The 20,996-nt window shown below is 43.8% G+C and overlaps 2 protein-coding genes across 14 annotated transcripts in view; one reads left to right on the top strand and one right to left on the bottom strand.

Moving 5' to 3' along the window:
• The window catches only part of CARS2 (cysteinyl-tRNA synthetase 2, mitochondrial), a 37,874-nt gene extending 28,606 nt beyond the window's left edge, over positions 1–9,268 (top strand). For 6 of the 7 annotated variants that reach the window (XM_049834677.1, XM_049834679.1, XM_049834676.1 and 3 more), the window contains 4 exons: positions 696–819; positions 2,827–2,925; positions 5,869–6,126; positions 9,105–9,268. In XM_049834677.1, the coding sequence (XP_049690634.1) occupies positions 696–819; positions 2,827–2,925; positions 5,869–6,126; positions 9,105–9,179 (556 nt within the window). In that variant the 3' untranslated portion in view covers positions 9,180–9,268. The other variant, XM_049834678.1, reaches the window with a different exon arrangement.
• A 1,027-nt stretch (positions 9,269–10,295) lies between these two features.
• The window catches only part of NAXD (NAD(P)HX dehydratase), an 88,025-nt gene continuing 77,324 nt past the window's right edge, over positions 10,296–20,996 (bottom strand). For 5 of the 7 annotated variants that reach the window (XM_049834674.1, XM_049834673.1, XM_049834670.1 and 2 more), the window contains 2 exons: positions 15,226–15,346; positions 10,296–12,594 (listed from right to left, as the gene is read on the bottom strand). In XM_049834674.1, coding sequence (XP_049690631.1) covers positions 12,444–12,594; positions 15,226–15,346 — 272 coding nt within the window. In that variant the 3' untranslated portion in view covers positions 10,296–12,443. The other 2 variants (XR_007510233.1, XR_007510234.1) reach the window with 2 other exon arrangements.

Genomic DNA, 20,996 nt, shown 5'->3' with positions numbered 1-20,996 from the left:
CAGCTGTTTGCAGCTCGCCATTTATTCCTGCTGCTGTCCTCATCCTCCTGCTCAAAGCGGGTGGCACTGGCTCTGCAGCAACGAGCACTGGTTGCCCGCTGGCTTGTGCTGCTGCTACGTGAATGGTCCCACCAGACCTTTCCATCTGGGCCAAAACGAGTGAAGTCCCGGGGCTGGGACTGGGCTTGCCTGGGAAATGAGGAAGCGGCGCCCGCTTCCGAGCCAGATCCTGCCGACAGGACTCCTGGCCGACCCCGTGTCAGCTCTCTTGCCAGGCACTGGAGTGATGCGCCTGATGTGGCTTTGGAAGAGAAGCACGCTGTTAGCATGAAAAATGGGCTGCTGGAAAAAAAAAGAACTTGGCAAAATCTTTAACGTGCTTAATACCAACCTCATCTTCCATCTGCTTTTAAATGATTAAGGCAAGCCTTGCTCTGCTGTTGTTGGCTCCTGTGATTAACTGTGTATTTATTGAATGGATGTAGCACTTTGGATTTTGACATGCGTCAAGTTTTTCCCTTCGCAGCTGAAAGATATATTCTCCCTGATCAGCGTAGCATTGCCCATCATAGGACAGCTCAGAAGGAAATGACAGTGTCCTTTCGATGACTCCTTCTGGCTGAATAGCTGATGAATTCACTGTACTGCTGGCATCTTGTTTGTCTTATCTTAAATGTTACCTTTTCTTCTTGAAGGCTAGCCAACACAAAAGTAACCGTGAAGGCTGCGTTTGCAGATGACTTTGACACCTCCAGGGCTGTTGCAGCAATTATGGACCTCATTCACCATGGCAACAGACAGCTTAAGGCTGTTACTAAGGTAACCCATTAGGATACAGAGATCAGAAAATGACAGCTGTCCACTGTCCTACTGTTTAATGCAGACAGATTAGTTTATTGTTCACATAAGAAACGAGCAGAAACAAAGCTCCATAAATTGTTGACCTTAATGGTGCCCATTTGTCCTGACTGTATTGCAGGAATTGTGTACAGCTATTGTTTTGTGCTTTGTTGTGTCCAAAGGATGCTTCTTTCCTGCTGCCCTGTATTATTTATGCCTAAGGTTTTTTGAAAGGCCTGAAGCCATTGTGGCATGCTGCTAATTTTGGTGTTGGTTTTATATCCTTACTGTGCTTCTTTGCTTAATGCCCATGCACAGAAATCAACCTAAATTGGGAAATAGGGGGTGGTGATGGCTGTGGGGGCTTTGGCAGGCAGTCCCAGGTGCATGGGGCAGTCATGGTGGTGAGTTCAGCTTTGGGGACCAAGTGGCTTCTGCTATCAGCAAATTACAATTATGGCCTGACAGCATGCCTACATCAGTCTGTCTTCAGATGGCTTTTGGCAAACTGAGACCCTGTTAAGATTTCTTGATGCTGACCCGAAGGAGGCGTCTGGTAAGGACAAGACCTGCACAGTAAACACAGTCTGAAGTAGTTCTGGGTCCCCTTTTACCAACAGCTCCCTTTCTCACTCAAGGCGAGCAGCTCAGCCTTGTTGCTGTCCTTGTTGCTGTCCATCAGCAGCTCCTTGGTTGCTGATGTCATCCTGTCGACTATGTTTGTGCTGTAAAAGAAATGTTGAGTACATAATAATAACTGATTTTAAGAGAGAATTAGGCTGTGGTTTAGAAATCCTGCCTCCTCCTGATCCTGTTCTGGTGCTGGCTTTAAATTCTGTCCTTAGCCTTATCTTTACAAAATGACTCTGAGTGAATCCCTGACCCAAACCAGTTTGCAGCGGGGATCTGTAGCAGCATTACCACTCCTAAATGCAAGTAGCCTTGTTTTGCCAGTCGTTGCTTGTTTCTCCTGAATTCCTTCTGTCAGTCATTTTGTTGAGAATTGGGTGGGGTATTTGTGGGGCAGCTGGCTCAGATTTTTGGTTGTGGTGGTGGAGTTTTTCTGGGTGCAGCCCAGCTGTCTGAGTGTTACCTTTTACTGACTGTGTGCATGGTTTTTCTCCTTAAGAACTGAGAGTAAATTCACATAAACATAACTACTCATTCCTCTCTTAACCTTCTCACCATTCTTACCTTAGTTGGCACGTTCCTTTTTCTTTCCCTCAGCGGTCTGCTTCAGCTCCTTCCAGTTCAGATCTTTTGCAAATTTTAGGTTACAGCATATCTTAGGCCCTAATGGAGATGTCAGATAAAATCCAGAACCAGCTGCTAATTTGGCTGTGTATGTCATCACTCTTTTTTTTAGGCAAGGGTTAGTCCCTTAAATTGCTTCTCAGTCTATCATTTAATCTTGATTTTATTTTTTTATTGTGAAATAAATATGGAGGAAAGAAAGAAATACATGTGTTCTTAAAAATGCTGTTATATTGCTGCTGCTGGTGATTGCTGGTGCTACCGGGGCATGACAAAATGCCATAAGCTATCTCAAAGCAGTCTTCACGTTGTTTAAATCAATATAACACTCAGAAAAGGATTCAGGTTTGTTTTTAATCATTTATTTTATAGGTGCCCTTGAAGCTGGGATTTTGTTCTTCTATTTTCTTTTCATACACAGCCCTTTCATGCCCAGAAGTGCTATTTTCAGGTCTAATTTACTGCACACATGTAATGCACGGCAGCTTCACGCATCTTTTCTCCTCGCTTGGTAATAAGCTCTTCCCCTCCCCTGTTTACTTAAATCTTTTCCCTTTGTGTTGTGAGGTGCTTTTATATCTCTGTGAAAGTTCCTGTCTGTGCACATGTTACTGGTGGAGATAGATCTATATAATTAGTAATAGTTTTCCCTTGTGGATGAGGCTACAGAGAGATGCTGAGTTCTGTAATATATATTGACTTGACAATCTCTTTTGAGTGTTTTTTAAACAGGATGCTGGATCTCCTAGAAGCTCTGTTGTGTATGGAAGCATTATTTCCTATATAGAAGGCTTTTTTAATGCCCTTGGGATGTCCTTTGGAGAAAGACAGGTACGAAACATCTCTTCTACGCGTGCTAGTATACGGTAGCAGTGCCACCATTATGTTTTATAGAATGCTTTCCAAAAGCGTCAGATTTAACAAAGTTATTTATGGTTTTAGTAATCCTTTCTGCACCGCTTGCAATTTCTGCCGTGATGTCTTCGGAGAGCATGTGAGCAGGTGGAACAAAGTGTGGGCTTTTTTCTTCTCAGAGGTACTCCCGTGTGACTCTGCAGCAATTATGCTGTGGGAATGAGACAAGAAGTAGTTAGCATTGGAGGCCTTTAAGTCGGTCCTGTTACATGTCTGGCTTTTCCCCAGCTCTTCCTCTTCTTTCAGATGGTTGCACCCAGGCTGACTTTGATAGCCATGTGAATATTTACGGTTGTGACCTCCTGCACAGCAGGAGCCGGGGTCCAGCTACTCTGCAGAAAGCCAGGCTGCGGGGAAAGGGGCCGCTCTGCCTTGAGCTGTGCTAGGGTGTAGGGGGGGCCATCATTGGAAGTATCTGACATATCCTTTAGTGCTTTGAAAGGTGGAAATGGGGAGGGGGGGGGGGGGAAGCAGAGAGAAGCTCAAAGTACTGCACAGGGAAGAGAGTCATAAATATGGAGGTGATATCCTGATGTACAGAAGGGGAGCATTTAAAATGACACAAGGTGTTGGAGACTAGCAGGCTGTTCTGTGCTCCTCTCCTGTTCAAATCTGGAGCTGAATACCAAGAAGTTGAAAACTTTCTTCACAGAACCTGTTCTGCAAAAATTTCTTTTGGGGAAAAGGAGAAGAGAATGAGAAAATATAAATAATGTTATTCATCCTTTGGAAGTCAGGCAGTATAGTGATAAATGCATTTATTTACTTTGCCTCTTTGTGGATTTTTCCACAAAATTTCTTCCAAAACAGCAGTTGGATGTGATTTGGCTGTGTGTTAACTCCTCATAACCTGTGTTTTGTTGTGTTATGTGTTTAGCACGCCACTAAAAATAATTTGTAAGTTGGATGGCAAAGGCATTCCTTCAGATTCTGGGCTGTCTGTATGCAGGTGCCTGCTGCACCTATGTTTTTGCTGAAACAAGAGTCTGAATGCTTTTTTCTTTTTTTTTTTTTTTTTTTTTTTTTCCCTATCCTATGCTAGTTTCTCTAGGGCAGCTGGGTCAGCAGAAGACATTGGTGTGAGGTAGGCAGGAAGGAAGGAGCGGTATGTCAGACTTCTCTGTCCCTCTGCTCTTGCAGCTTCCAGGAAATGAATCAATCAAAATCTTCATTGGAAAGATCCATGGGCTGCTGCGAGCTAGTAAATAAAATGGTGCAGGGCTTGTTCTCAGACCTCAAGACCAGCCACAGCAGCTCAGCGTCCAACCTTTCTTGCCCCTTAGCCAGGTGGCTCCAGGTGTGCAGCTTGCCGGGAGCAGTCCCTGACCACCCCAGGTCCCAGAATGTGGGCTGACTGGGAGAGGGCTAGCTGGCCTGGCTGCCGCTGTGCTAACAGCTCAACCTAGAGGCTATGGGGAGCGGTGTTTGAGCCCTCTTCATTTGGATGTTTGCTTATAGCCGGTGGGTCTGTCTTGCTCTTAGGATGGGATTCATCTCAGCTAATGAGCCTGACAGTCTAATGTAGCTGCCTGTACTTCTGCAGTAGTGGGTGGAGAGAGGCACCGCTAAGGGACGGTTCATCTTAGTCTGGTATAGAGTAAGACTGCCTCTCTCTCTCTGCATTGACAAGAGAAGGAGCCTGCACAGCCACAGGCAGGTAAGGTGAATATGTCTGAAAAAACAATGGGTGGAAACCATTGTGCCTGTTCCAGAGCTGGGGAGCAAAGGTGAGGGCTTCTGCTCTGCTGAGGAGTGCCGTATTACGGGTGCAGCCGGGGCCAAACAGGTGATCATCTCTAGGGTAGGCAAGGGCCAAATTTCTATATAAAACTTCTTATGAGCTCTTTGGATTGGTTAGTACTGCAGGAAGAGAAATTGGAGGTCAGCGCTGGGCAGCTACACAGTGTTCTACATGGAAATCAGGTTGGTTTATCTCCTAAAGCTGCCCCTCTTGGAGGATCTTGCCTTGTGTCAGGTGCCTGGTTTGAACTTTGGCAGTGGTGTTTGTAGAGGCATGTTTCTTGCTCCCCTCACCATTTCTCTTTCCTCTCCCTCCTGTATTTAAGCATTTATCCTGCTCTTTTACCTGCACCAGGTTATGATGGAGCATTTCTGGCACTTAGATTTATTATCTTCCTCAATCTCATAAACTACTTCTTTAGTAAGCTTACATATTTTCAAAGTTTGGGGAATTTGCTGCTTTCTGTGATTGTGGAGAGCATTGAGCATCTCACGCTCTTATCTTTGATAGCTTCCCTGTCGCCTCCTTCTCCTCTTTGTTTGCTTCAGCCAGTGACCTCTGAAACTACTCCCTTTCATTTCCATCCTGCTGTTTGGTGTTTAAATACAGCCCCCTCTGGCTTTAATTACTCAGCTGCTCTTCTGCTCCCAGTCGAGTGTCGCTGCCAGCAACTTCGCCCCCCGGCCTTCGTGTGCTTTACATTTCACTGCTCCGTTGTCTGCTCCCTCTCTTCTGTCTTAGTGATAAAATACCGCAAAGGCCTTTTCTTTTTCGTTGGGGGTTTGTCCTATTCCTCCCCCTTAGGAGTTTGCCTCTAATGAGAAACAGGGATGGCAGTGAGTTCCACAGTTGGGTTATGCAGCATGTTATGTTCATGTGAGAGCCCTCTGCTCCAAGATAGATGCTTTCCTGTGTAGGAATACGCTGAACTACTTCCAAGTATGACGACACTGTAACTTTTTGTCCAGCATTAATGCGATTTGTGATGTTTTAATGATACCAATATATGGAAGATGCACAACCAAGAGAAGTGACAAAGCCTCAGTGTATGCTACTGAGTTGGGGTTGATTTTTAAATCATCCTCAGATGTTTGTAAAGCAACCTGTTTGATTTCTAGGTGGCTCTAGGAGACAACTCTGCTGTGCTGTCTAACGTCATTGACGAGCTTGTAAGGTTCCGCGCGAAGGTCCGTCATTACGCGCTTGCTCTGCCGGAAGAAGCAGACGCAGTGCCGATGGAGGGTGCCGCGGCAGCCGAAGGAGCGAAACAGGAACAGAAGGAAAAGAGGCAGCAGTTAATACGGGAGAGAAAACCCCTCCTGGAGGCTTGTGACAGTCTGCGTGGAGACCTTGCTGCCTTTGGAATCCACATAAAGGTAGAAGACAATGACCCTCTTTGTGAGATCATTAGTAATTTCTTAAGACGGTGTTTATTTTTGCCCATTGTGCCCCTTCAGCAGCCGTTGGTGTTGCGCCCTGCTCCCTGTATAATTGTAATAGCAGCAGGTTGACGTTGAGCCTTTGCCTGGTTGTCCTGCTAGCCTTCTCTTCTGCTCCCCCTCAGCCTCGTGTCTCTGTGCAAGCTGTAGCTACTTTTGCAGTTGCTAAGGGTGTGTTATTTAGCCACCGAAAATCCTGCAATATTCAGAAATCCTTAAGTTGCCCAAGTTCAATCCAGAAGGAAAGGTATGAGTAATGTGTGCAATCTTTAAAAAGATTGCAGAGAAACTGGAAAGTAAACCGAGATGACTTCTGAAAGTAATGCCTTCCCTCTACCCTCTTGCATTCCCCCACCAAAAGTGGTAAGTCCTCACGAGAAAGCCTCTTCTGTTTTCAGCAGCTCCATTCCCAACTGTTCCCGAGCTCCAAGTACTTTGCCCAATTCTTGTACCACTCCTCTCTCCACCCTGCTTTCTACTTTTAGCCTATATCTAATGCCACTGTTCTCTTCCTTTTCCATTACCCCAGTGGTCTCTCTTGCTTGAGAGAAATCCCTTTACTAGCTTACTTGTCTCCTCCTTGTTTCAAGGTGCTTTAACGGGTGCTGCTTCTTCCAGTTCCTCTTGCTTCACTGCCCTTCTCACCTTGCTCCAGCCCTTGTTGGGTCAGTGTTGCTCCTTACATGCAGAATAATCCTCCACTTTCTCTCTAGAGACTTTCTCTCTCCCTCCAGTTCATGCTGCTCATTTTTCCCTCGCTTGGGAACCGAGTCCTGCATGGTCTGCTTGCGTTGTTTTACCAACGGGAGGATATAAAGCACAACGACATTGGGGAGTGACAGCATATGTCCTCTTTAATTGCTGAATGTGGGAGTTGTCATTTGTCAGCACACCTGTTAAAAGCAAATATGAACCGTGGTCAGCTGTCTCACGATCTTGGATGAAAGCAAGTGTGCTGATGATACAAACGGGGGTGAGGGCCAAAGCGCAGTGGTGGCGAGCTACAGCTGTGAAAGCAAAGGAAGACTGTGGGAAGTTGGAACATCTGCTTCCTTAACTTGTTTGTGCATAGCTAAATCCTTGCTGCACTTACTGTCAAGACAGCTTGCAAATCCAAACAACTGTACTGAGACGAAGTCTTGGAGAAGAAAACTCCCTTTTGATCTATTTGGCAAAATGGCCACAGCCCCACCTCCACCCTTCTGAAGATTTGTTTTGCTTTGTCTTTAAAGGGATTTATGGACATTTAATAACCTAGAAATTGGCCTTAGCTGGGACTCGGCCCATTCCATTTATTTCAGGTTTTTTTTAATAATCTGAAGTTCGTCATAATCTGTCTCCTACCTGTCCCAGAATAGTTTGCTCCTGAAGACAAAGCATACGTGCACGTATGAGCACACACAGCACGCATCCAAAGCTGAACTCCTGCTTTTTTTGCTGATACTGCGGAAGCATCCGAAGGTGTGCTGTGACGGTTGCCCACATCTTGCCTTTGTGAATCCCAGAAGAGTCCTGCGAACGGATCGATGCAGCTCAGCAGTTCCTCACAGAGGCTCACTGGAGCACACGTGCGACGGGACATGGCTCTGCCGAAAGCAGGGCTCTCACCACCCTCATGCCCAGCATGAGGCTGCTTGGCTGGGCTGGTTGGCTGCCCTAGGCTGGCTCTTGCCAAAAATGCCACGGTAACACGGCACCTAGCAGCTGGGTCCTGCTTGCCTAGGAAATGCTTGCAGAATTTGAATTTCTCTTTTCTACCCAGCCTCTGATTTCTGTGAAACTTTTATGAGCCCCATGATATGCAGGCAGTAATGTGTCTGGTAATGTGCATGCCCTCTGTTGCGTGTGGCCGAAGTCAACAGCAACTTGTCGAGTCCATGGGCAGGAGGAGAAGCAGCAGAACAGAGGAAGCAGACCAGCCCCATCTCTGCCCAGTGCAGACTAGGAACCCCTGGTCTGGGGCCGGCAGGGAGGGGTTGGCCGCTGTAGGGTGCGAGCAGCAACTTAGAGAACGCTAGTAACTTAATTCCCTTGAAAAACAGTTTTGTAGAAAGGGTAATATCTCCTTTAGGTTGTAAAGTTTTGTGATTTCTGTGCACTGGTTTCTTCTCTGATGCTGCTCAATGCAGACAATGTTCTGTTAGTCTGAAGTTACAGAACTTGCAACAGATTACAATATCCACCAGTCTTTTGAAGTTGCTATAGCGTGCTCCAAAGGCAAGCTGATTTGTGCTACTAAGTGAAATGTAGTAATTAGGTACTTACGCATCAAAACCAGTTTTCATTTTAATGTGAAGAAAATTCTGCATTGTATTCCAGCTTCTCTCATAAGTCAGAGCTCATCTAACATCATCATGTTTCAATGTCCAGATTAACTTTTATTTTCAGCAATTGCAGACCAACAGCTACATCTTGACAGTCAGAAATGCTTGGTTAGACTGTAATATTCTTTCAAAAATATTGACAGTATTGCATTACAGATACTTAACAGCAACAGGCTGCTATCCTGAAATTGAGGAGATCACCCATGTTAGGCAATACATTCTTGTGCACTGGCCATAAGAAGGGCTGTTTTCCATGTACATGAGCCATTTAAACATGATAATGTGATTGCCTGAATTTAACAGAAGTTACTCGTATGAGAGAGATGACACACTGGTGCAGCATCACACAGATTTGTACTGTGGGTTTTTTCCCTTCTCAACTGGGAAGAATTGTCTGGGTTTGTTTTATGACTTCTTTCAGCATTATTAGTAACACTGGCACTCCTGTGAGGTGGTACCACCACCTCTTTTACCTAACTAGATTAAGAGCTTTGCTGGATGAGGCTTGGTTAAAATCCTCCAGATACCTCTGTGTGTATGATACCTGTGTGATCCAACTGCTGGGACTGACCCGCTTCCTTCTCCTTACAGGACAGAGCTGCTGTTTCAACCTGGGAAATCGAGGAAGGAGGGAAAGTGGGGCAGCAGACCAAGAAAAAAAGCTGAAACTTCATCCCTGGATTTTTTTTTATTTTGTCTGCTTTGGCAACAGTTGTAAATATTAATGCTTTCCAAATAAAATCTTTGCACCAGAAGGGCTAGCAAAGACATGATCTGAGCAAAACTGTTGGCACTACTTCTAGGTAAATAAACACAGGAGCATCTGAAGTACATGACAGCAGAGCAGAAGCACCCTTGGTCTAGTCTAATGCAGGAAATGTCCCAGCCCCAGTTGTTACGTGATCTGTGCTTGTGCCCTGTTTTGCACCAATTAAGAATTAAAATGTAGTGAAGACCAAGGCAAGAACTTAAGCCTGTCTTTGAGGGTGAAAACACTTAAGTTTTATGCCCACTGGTTTGACCAGTTGTGTTCCTCTTGGACATGGGAAGAGTGACACTTTTAGCCTTGGAGTATTTCCTTGTTCCAGTGTTCCTGTTTGGCCCTGTGAAATCTTTAATGGTAATATGATGGTATCCAGTTACCTGTAAGCTTGGCAGCTTTTCAGTTTGCTTTTGCACAGAATACACTGAGATTTCCCTGGCACTTAGCACTGCAATTGGCTTGGGATCTTTCCAACAGAATTGGGAAGAGAAAATTAGATATTTGGTTGTTACCTGTTCCATTACCTCTTCTCTTTTGCTATGTTTGCATTAAAAAACATCCCCTGGATGGCGTGGGTGCAGCAGATGCAGTGGCCTGCTGTACATGTGCAGGGATCTGTGCTCTAGTGGCTGAGGTTACATGGGGCTTGTACTTACCTGCTGCCCATTCTTTAAATCAAAATTTATGAAAAGCTAGAAATAAGAACGTGGGTTCATCTTACAAGGAATTTAATTTGAAAATACAGTTCACACAAGTGATCTGTTCAGAAGGATAAGGCTTGCCTTCATAGTGTTGAGAATAAAATGTGTAGCTGTTTTTCTGCTCTACTTCTGGTTATCAGCACCCCCAAAGAAGGTGGGGGGGGGAAAGTCTTCATTAGCACTTGGGCAGATGTTTATTTGACACTGTTGGTATTTAAAGTTTGCTGTATGGCTCTAGTAAACTAGAACAAATGGGAACAGTCAGCTCAGCTTCTGAGGGAGATGTGATCTGAACACACCAAACAAAGTACACACAAGTAATTTTCTATTATTTTTATTTCCTACCAAAAGAAACTGCTACATTTCCAGAATGTTTAAAAATTGTAACAATTTGTATACATTAGTGAATAACAGAGTTAGTTACAACTTCTTCCGTGTAGATTTAAAACCAACATGGCAGGTTGAAATCTGTACTGAGCTCTGTTAATTGATTGACTTCGCCTACAAATGCCATGTAATTATAATACCACTGATGTTCTAAGTACAAAAAAAAAATTGCTTATTTCAAAGGAAATTGAGTAGCTGTTTTAAAATCAGTTTTAACTTTCTGATTTTATTTAAAAGCAGTCAGGCTTCTCAACTAGTTTTAGGGGGAAAAACAATAGTAGCTTAGTTTCCCCAAAGATGTAGACAGTTTACAAAACTGCTTAAATTAAACACCAAAACCCCATCTCTTATGAGTAGACATCGCTCTAATCTAAAAAGTCTGTGAACCCTCATAGACCAAAATGAGCAAACATTTAAAAACCTATTTTAAAAATAGGTAACTGGTTTAAGGGAGGGGGGAGGGGAAAAAAAAAAAAAAAGCGCATTGGGGTGAGGTAGTAGTCACAGTGCATCCAGAAATCTCAACTATAAGGGCTGAAGGGAAATTCTCGGAGTAGCCTTTCTGATTCCAGGTGCTTTCTGTGGGCAGCTATCGCACGGTAGGAGAAGGCGGACTAGTATGCGTGACACCATATTCCAATCTAGAGCTAGATCACTGGAGAAGAGTGGCTGCAATGAACACAGAACATCTACTGCAATAACTAGACGCCTTATATGCTTGTTCCTGCGCTTTCCTGACTATATACACTAGCTAGATTGTAGGTTTAAGGGCAGTACCCACTTAAAGGTACTTTGCATGAACCTGCCCCTCTCTCCATCTTGGTTCAAGCCCTAGAAGCTTTGACTGAATTCCCAAAAATTTAAGAAACGATGCTGTGCAAAACGCCACGCACCTTCCCCTTTGTACCCAGAACTCATCTGCCCTGCCAGCGAGCCAGAGCGGTATGGCCCCAGCAGCAGAAGTCCCGTTTGTCTTGCTAAGGATCGAGCAAAAAGCCCCTAAAGCCCAGTGCTGCGCTCCAACACCGGCCACCCTTCCTCTGTTCCTGCCTCTGACTCGCAGCGTACGGCTGGCTGCCTGCGCGACACGAAGAGGGTACAGGTACGTGCTGCCGGCTGCCTCTTGTGCCTTTGATTCCTGTCCCTGCTGGTTAACAGCTACCCACCTATGCATCTGTACGCTGAGCTTCTCAAGCTCTAACTCAGCAGGCAATCTGAGTTTTAAAAGCACTTCACATTTCCATGATCACTGAGAGTTTGACCAGCTCAGTTCAGTATCGCTAAGCTTCTTACCCCGCCTAGTACCTCTCCAAATGGTAATTTCACAAAGTTCATCATACCGAGTTCTTGATGAGTCAAGGCCAGCTAAAGGAATAGAAAAGAATTTTTTTTTCAGGTAAGCATAATTACTGTTTAATGCTAAGATACCTACAGTATATCCTTATCCTCCGATGGGGGAACCTTTTAAAAAAACCCAAGATGCTGCAGGAAGGGGTCTCTTGTCGACATGAACGCTGCCTCTGGGACCAGGAATGGGAAAAGGCAACTAATTACATTCAAAAATCTACAGCAACTCTCATGCATTCCCTTTCCAAAGAGGCTTACTTTTTGCTTCTTAATATACTAGCATGGCAAAAAATGAAGTGCAATAGCTAATTCTAGACAGAGGGTCTAAGAATGAAAACATGACAACCTTGGTGCAATCCAAGAAATTCAGTTGAGCTGGTGGAAGAATTTTATCTAAGTATCAAGTGCATTTTTTTTTTTTGCTCTTCACACTTTAGTTATTGCTCAATAACTATCAAAAGGAACAGAGGAATACTTTCAGTTTAGTTTTATTATATTATAACAGATCTGCAACTACAGCTTATTTCAGCCAAAACATTTTTGTATTCCAAACTCTTAAAAAATATCTACATTAATCATATTTTTCTATTCTTAAAAATAAAAAAAATCTACCTAGCATACCAATGCTGCTACAGCACTTGAAAGGGTGCATTACTTATGTAAATTCTACGGTAAATGTAATTACTCTTGCAGTCATTGTTCTTCCTTTTCTTCTTCTCTGCTGCTTTGGCTTCAGGTTTCAAAAAGTTTGTTAAAAGCTGTTCCAACTTCTGAAACCATGTCAGAGGCAGTCATTGAACGTCCGAATTTTTGAAACGCTTGGTGGTTAGACTGCCGCGTAAGAGAGCAAGCTCCAAATGCAGCCACTAGAAAGGGATTTTGACTAAACAGAAAAAAAAAAAAAAAACAACAACCAACGTCATAAACAAAATCTGAACACTCTTGCGTAATTCATAAGGTGGTGGACATAATCTTTGTACCCATAAATGTTTGTCAGCATTGTTGGGAAGGCCTCTTAAGCAAACACCTGTGTTTCTCAGACTCTTGCATTGCAGAGCACCTTTGGCTGAGTATTTTTAACAAATACTTCCCTTCCCATGGCACAGCATGTGACAGAGCGAGAAACACCACCAGGGCCAAAGGATGCAAAAGTAAAACATGCCTGAAAAGTGGGTAAGAAGGTGTTCCGCGTCCAGTTTTAACAACGTGAAACTTCATCCTTTCCTTCAGAGGAAGACTGAAGTCTCACCTGGCAGCCTTTTAACTCCCTTTCCTCCCCACTCGCTGGGCAACTGTTTAGTTTTGTATTGCAGGGGGTGGGGGAAGGACGCGGGGATGCGGACAAGAGATGATTTTTAACAGGGCCGTAGTCACTGCTCTGGGGTCTTCGTTAGGTCCCCTTAAAAAGAGCGCAGTGACAACTGCGGACCTCAACAGAAATTAAGGCACGCTCTCTTAATGCCTCCTACACGCTTATGAACTGCCTCAGAGAGTGCAGTGCACCCAGCCCCGGTCCTGAACGCCCCTGGGAGAAGGCAGCACAGCCCTGCCGCCTCCAGAACGCCTGCTCGCAGGCTGGGCCACGGGAGCCGCTTCCACTGCCTTACAGCCCCAGAGCTGGAAAAACAGAGGAAAACCAGCTGCGGAGTAATTCGGTGGCCAGCCCTGGGCTCCAGTTGCTGGCTGGTTAAAAACCTCACAAAGCTCAGCCACGGCTGGGACGTAGCTGCCTGGAAGTCACTAAGGACCAACCGACTCCTGTGCCAAGCACGGGTTTTGTGACGGATCACGATAAAAAACACAGGCAAAGTAGAACGTGAGTTTACAACTGGGTGTTGCCAGCGCAGCTTTGAGTACCTTTTCCTTGAAAACAGCAACTTCATACACTCATCAAGGTGCAGGAGTTAGTATTTAAGCCACCTTGAGAGTCCATCCTGGATGCCTAAATACTGCTCTGAAACAAGAGCTGTTGCACAGGCGTCTGGGCTCGAGAGAGCCAACACACCTATTTCCAAGGTTACTGCATAACCACTTTGATACACACCATACTCCAAAGACATCACCTTAGCATCCTGACTACTTAACAGGAAAATCTTACCTACTATACCATTGGCACCCCTGAAAGCCAGTGCAATCGGTGTTTCAAAATCCTGCTCTGCACAGACCTGTTTTGAAACAACAGAGCCAGGCACAAGCATGGAAGGACTGGCTGGACTGCCTGCAGTGCAGTCTACAAGCTGATGCCCTGATTCACGGAACCCAAAAAGTTCCTGCTTTCCTGAAACACATGCGATAAACAGGATTGGTATAGCAGGTTGTTTGAGAAGGGTCACCTTAACACCACCACAGGAGACACAAAGTATTGCTGATGCCAATTATACTCTCCCGCTTTTCCTTCATCTATAAAATAGAGTTTCTGAGCGAGCTGTTTGGAAAAGCCGCAGGAGCCCAAGTCAGGAAAGCCTGGAAAACACATGCTGTGTTTGCTCATCTCTCCAACAATTTAATACTGATCTGTTGTACACCATGCAAAAATGAAGTCACCCTTTTAATGAAGGAAAACAAAATTCCTCCTTTAATGGCAGCTGCAACTTCAGATACACAAACAATCCTGGTTTCATTTTTCATTCCGGGTATGTTAGATTCCAGAATTTTAAAGTCTGGTTCAACTGGTCCCTCATTCCTCCTTGGGGACCTAGTGCCACGCTCTCACAGTAATGCAAGCACAGACTAGTCAACTCCCATGGACATCTAACTGTGTGCATCTGCATGTAGCAACCAAAAGACTACAAAAGATCTCCACCCCTCAAGCTTCAATAGCCCATTACTTATTGGGAAGAGGGACTGTTATTCCCTAACTGCTTGTGTCAGGGTTCCTTTCAACTTTATTTAAAGCAGCTACTTTCACAGAAAGACTACATGACCATATGGACCAACTAGTCAAACAGGAATTGACATAATTTAACAAAAGAACCAACAGCCAGCTGCAGCTGCATGGCTGCTTTATGTTCGACCAAAGTGGACTGCCATTTGGCCTTAAAATGGTTACCCCCTTTGAGACTGTATTTTATTTCCAAGTTTCAACTTGCCTGCCTCACTGAAATACTTCAGTACAGTGCAAGAGGATTCACCAAATTACAAAAACAAAGCTAAATGACACAGTTTTTGAATTATAGCGATGTTACTGCCAGTGATTACCACTTATTCTTCATACTTTCTGCCTACATTCAACTGTTTTGAAAACACATAGCCCATACATATATGTCCTTGGGAATTGATCCAGGTTCACACTCTTCTTGTGCCTCAAATTTGGGAGCTGTTAGATTACTGAAGAGTTTGTCTTATTAAAATTGTAACTATTATATAGACTTGCTCTAGAACACCCTAAGTACATGAATATGTTAGTCCCAATTACTCCAATTTCATTTGGAAATTTCTACAGCAGCTCTACAACAGTTGCCATAGGAGAACACAGACTCACAAGAATGAAGAAGTTATTAATTAATATTCATACCCATTTGTTTTTTCTGCTCCAGCAAGAAATGCCCAGTGCGCTAAGACTCCAAGAGAACCAGAAAGGAGATCCCCCTGTCCACCACATCTCCGGCTGCTTCCTTCATGACTGCATACAAGTACTATGAACAGACAAACCAAAAACAAAGTCATGTGCATTTTTTCTTCTACTTACAATGGTATCACATAGCTGTGAGGGTTAACCTCTGAGGCACACAGCGATTAACAGCTGAGATTAATCACAGGCAGCAGCATGTGCTGAAATACACTATTCTTAAAAAAAAATTATTGCATTAACATTTTTGAAATACTTTATAATTACTTTTCAATCTTTTACAAATAACACCGCACAATGTATACACTTTCTCCACTTCACTCAGCCTGCACAGAAGATTCAGTCACTAAAGAGTTTAGTGATTCACATGAATTAATGCTGCCATGACGAGCAACTGCCCCAAACTGGACCAGGTCCCTCCACATAGCCATTGCACAAACACAACTCTCCAGAGTCTCTGACCTTCCAAGTTTTCAAATGTAAACCAAGATGTTTTACAAAGAGCAAATGCAAAATAGAACTAAAGTCTCAAATCTTCTGCTATGCCCGTCAGAAAGGTTTTTTACTGAAAAAAGCCTTAGGTTTTGTAAAAAAACACACACAAGAGAGAACTCTTTCTGCCAAGCAACGGTGTCCTCAGCATCTGTGTATGTTTCCGTCAGCGGTGTCACTGTGTCACTGTGGCTAGGCTCTGTCAGAATATCAGATGTTACATTTCTATTTTAGATCTACAAAGGACCTTGGTCAAACTGATCTCTTTGTGGAGCTGTAACTATGAAGAACATGCAAACGGTTTCACTAAATTTAACTCCTTTGTTCTCCAGTCTCAACAAGCCCAAGCAGGAAGCCTGAAGGATACGTAAGGCACACGAAAAGAAAACAGCATCAATTCTGCTACCCTCCTCCAAACTCTCTTGTGGGTATGTATCTTCCCTTAGCTTTTCTTCTTGCTTGGCTCCAAAAAAAAAATCCCAGGAAAAATTTATTTTCCTCTCCTAGGAGAACAGAAGAGCTGGCAGAATCATTGGTGGCCAAGTAGTGATCCTGAGCACCTCCAGTCAGCTACTGTGGAGCTACTCAGGTTCAGGACCATGCGCACCGTTGCTCCTGCACTCCTGAGCACGCCAAGTACACAAGCAAAGTATAAAGCAAGACATTGCTTGGACAACAGCTCTTACCTCAATTTTCTCAAGTCACCTGGGCTGGGTTTCTCCAAGGTGCACGAACAGAGCAGCCCAGGTGTTTTAGAGGGAGTACTGTCCATATTTTAGAAGGAATTTTTCCTCTTACAAAATAATGGGGAAAAAATGCACAAAATTGAAGGACTTGCAGGTAAATCTTCTTAAATACAAAGAGGTAAAAAACTACTTAATGCAAGTAAACCCTTTGCAGTTCATTAGCATAGTTCCTTTCTGCTTTTTGTTACTCGGTGCAGCAAAGAATTGTACTTCACTTCCATTTCCTACTGATTCTTCCAGCAGTAATTGCTGGGCTCCTGAGGCCAGGCAGTTGTGCGTTTTTGCTGCCACTGAGAGGGCGAAGATTCATTAGTCACCAGGAACACAGCAGACACCGCTGCAGCACTGCCAGCAGTTAATTCTCCCAATCACTCTTCTCCCCTCCCCCTTCCCCCCCAAATTAAGATTCTGGATGTGTTTCTCAGTGAGCAGTAGTTAATGTCAAATTTCACAAGTGTAATGCTCTTCTGAGTTAGCTATTTGAAGAAGGTATGGCCTTTTAGGTGGCGTGGTTGATTTTTTGTGTTGTGGTTTTTTTTTTGTTGTTTTTTTTTTTTTTTTTTTTTTTTTTTTTTTTCACATACAGTGCTTTGGAGAAATCACCTCTAATTCTGCTGCTTTGAAGACGGTATCTCACAGGATTTTCACTTTGAGGGCTTGAACTCCTGGCAGGAGGCAGGATGGAAATCCTCTGTTCAAAAGCTTTGGGGCCTTCTGACTGACAGCTGAGCACAAGCCCCTGCTTATTAGCTGTATGTCACCATCTGCCACTATTCTGTAGCCCCACAACCTTCTAGTCAGTTTTGAGCTGTACAGGAAAGCAAGATCTCCTCGAACTAGGCCAATTATAATATCCTGCTACAAAAAAAAAAAAGAAGTGGTCTTTTGTTTGTGGTTTTTTAAAAAGTAAGTCTCAAATACATGCAGACTACCTCACAGGCAACAACAAAAGCAGATCTTTGTGCTCTGCACAGAGATGCTGGAAGACAAATGCACGCAATACCTTCAAAGAAGCAGAACTACAGGAAATTCACTTAAATGAGGGGGGAAAGGTATAATGCTCGGGCAATTCTTGTGCAGAGGCTCCGTTCCTCAAAGAACATCTCAGAATAAAAGGATGATGAACATTACAACAGGCAATGGGAATAGGAAGTAAAAACTCCTCTGAACTACAGCCACTGTTAAGAGCTTTTAAAATCAAAGAAGGAATCCCACACTACCATCAAGACAAACCGGCAGACTGCCAAATCCGCAAAGGACAAAGTCTTCCCGATGCTTTTCCCAGCCTTCTCCTAGAACAACAAAGATAAAACTGCTGTCTTCCCACTCCCCCAGTCCAACATCCCCCCCTAAATGTCTGTGACCCGCTGTGAAGACAGCTCAAGCAGTTCTTTAAGGACCACGGGGGTGATGTCCTTATACACCGCACTGAGCAGTGACAACCGGTGGCAACGTTACAAGGCATCGATTAGATGGACATGACCGAATAGTCAGCGATGATGCTGAGAAGGCGGGCAGCTCTAATCCCTGGAGAGATGCAGAACGATGTATTTACATGAGGATGAAGCGTTCTTTGGTCCATTGCTCAGTGAGGCTATACCACATTCAACTACGGATGAACATGTACATTGGAAAGCCTAGAAAATGTGGTACTTGGAATAGCTGAAGAGACCAAGACGACTGGATGCTGGACAACAGGGAAACTGCAAAGACTGAAATCACCACAACTTGTCAATGTTGAAAGGCCACTTAAGGTCAATTAGTGTGACACCAGTCCCAATCAAAATAATGAAGAGGTTCATCTATAGTTTAACTGACAGACCTTAAGAGACAGAAACACACAACCAGTGCCGGTCAAATTGGCTCTTGGGGCAGGGTGTCTTGTTTTGGTTTTTAATAGGTCTGGGCAACCAAATCTGATGTCATTATTTCACAGGGTGATGAATCAAAAAGACCCCACCTCAGTATAATTAATAGGAGTCTTTTAATGAAAACTGATTTATGTTAAGTAACTTTCCCAGCTCCCTGGCACTTACCCATGGAGCGTACATATACTATCATAAGAAAAGGCTAGATGAAATAAAAATGTCATCACTGAAGAAATCGCTCAACCAAGTATGGCAAGGAGATCTGCTAGAGTCAAAGCAACCACAGGCCCTGCTAGAGTCAAAACAACCACAGCCCTGTTCAACAGTTTCAACATAATCTCAGCAATTGAACAGCACATAACTATTGCCAGAGCTGTACGCAGCTAATACAACACGTCCCTTACACATAGTCACCCGGATTTCTTACCTAAGTCCATGGAAACAACTGGTACTGAAATAGGAGTGCAACAGAAACAAAAAAATGAAGGCTGTCATACTGACAAAATATTGGAAAGTAGAGATCAAAGAATTTTAGGCTCCATACAACTCAAAATTCTGCTCCAGACTTCCTGGGTAACTATGGCCAAGTCATTTAGTAGCTCTAGGTTTAATGTATTTCAGGCCATAAAATAAGTTACCATCACTCCCTTTTCAGCACTCCTTGAAGGTAAGATAAACAGTAGCATTTGGGGAAGCATTCAGACCATGGTGTCGCACTTAACTATACCACTGCCAGCAAGTTTTAAGCTGAAATGACTCCCACCCCGAACTGTGCTGGCAGATCAAAGCCCAGAAGAATGACCCATTTATGGGTATTGTACACTTAATAAAAAAACCAGGCTGTTATGTAACTGAAAATAGCTGTCCTCTCTTTGAAGGAAAAAAAAATAGAATTTAGTAGTTTTGCTGAGATCAAGCACTACAAGTTAACCAGGAAGCAGGAATTTCGTTATGGCTCTACACAGCCAGCCCTACTTAAAACACTTGCTCCTAAACACATTACAGTTAGAAAACCAAAGGCCCATGTAGTATAAAAAGTAACGCATGCCTGCATGTTCTTGATTCACAATGTTTACCCAGTAGCAAAAAACCCCAACCCAACCCCAGGGATTAATTTTTTTATGTTTGTATTTAGAACACAGGATGTGAAATATGGGATAGCTATTTAAGGCTAAACACGTAATACTGATGATGATAAAGAAGGCTGAAGAGCCTCTGTGAAGCACCACATTTACTGAAACTGCAGACCAGAAGACAGCCTGAAGATTAAAACTTAATTCTTGAACCTCGAACGTCCTGAACAAGTTCTTTGCACTTTTTCCTCTTACAGAGCAGGAGTATTACACTTATCCTAATGTGCTCAGGAATCCATGTATGAAATGTACGACCATTCTGACTTCTGATACGATCCAACTGGACTGGATCAGCTAACATCAGCTACCCCACAGAACAATAAATACTCTCTTTTTAATTAAAAGGCTCAAGATTCCATTTTCTATGCATAATAATGTAGCTATCAAGGACCATTTTGCTCCATCAAATGCAAGATTCAGGTTTAGACCATTATCAGATCTTGAATAATATCTTCTACCAATATACATCTCTGACCTGGCAGTTACTTGTACTAGTAAGAAATTTATCTTTTTCCTTTTGCAAGTTAGTTCACAAAAGCACATAGCTGGAGATTGTGGACTCCCAGAAACATGTCCCAGAGTGCACACAGACAGGGAAACCAAGATTAATGACTTTGTCTGAAGAAATCACTCAACTGATGTGGAAAATGTAAGTTGGCTTTTATATAAAGGGTGCTTATACTTTTATATTCCCTAAGCACACTTTTAAAACTTAGATAGGTCCTTGAGTGTGAGACACCAGGCAATAAAAGTTAAAAGAAAATGATCCAAATTTTACATTACTTTTCTTGGATAGGTGCAGGAGCCAGGGGACAGATGCGATGACAAGTGAGCAGGGTCTGGGAGACAGCAGGCTGGGCTGTGCAGGCAATGGAGACCACAGTGGCACAACGGACGGGAACCATCACCTCCCTGTTCTGCTCACTCTGCAGAAGCAGGAGTGGAGATGATGGTGCTGCCTCTCAGTTAAAAATCTAAGCAAAATTTGCTGGGCAGCTCGACACTGTAAGAGCTTTTAGCTGAGTCAGCCAGGGACTGACAAGGACTGAATAGCTTCCTTTTCAGCTGTATAGGCAACGAATGGCAGAAATGAGAAGTACTGCTTGGGGATGTATGGCAAAAGTTGGCCTTTCACCCCATATTCAGTACTCAGTAATGGCCCCCCCCCCTCGCCCCCCCCGCCCCGCTTTTTTGCTTCTCTTGACCATAGCTGCAGCTGGGCAACTGGAGATAAACTATGTTTGGCTACTGGCTCCAGGTAAAAGTAGTCACAGGCAGAAGCAGGCTGGTTAGCCATAAAGTCTGCCTTTTGGAAGAGAGGAGAGAACAAACACAGGTGCTGGGGAAAATACAGAAAAACTTGTTACAACATTTAAAAACAAAAATCCAAATCCCCTACTGCAAGGACCTAACCAAATTTTAAACATGTTAGGTACTAAAGACTGGTATAACCACACTTTATAATTGACCAGTTCTCC

This window comes from Accipiter gentilis, chromosome 31 (assembly GCF_929443795.1).
Source record: "Accipiter gentilis chromosome 31, bAccGen1.1, whole genome shotgun sequence".
NCBI classification, from domain to species: domain Eukaryota; kingdom Metazoa; phylum Chordata; class Aves; order Accipitriformes; family Accipitridae; genus Astur; species Astur gentilis.
This window is presented reverse-complemented; position numbering and strand designations above follow the sequence as displayed.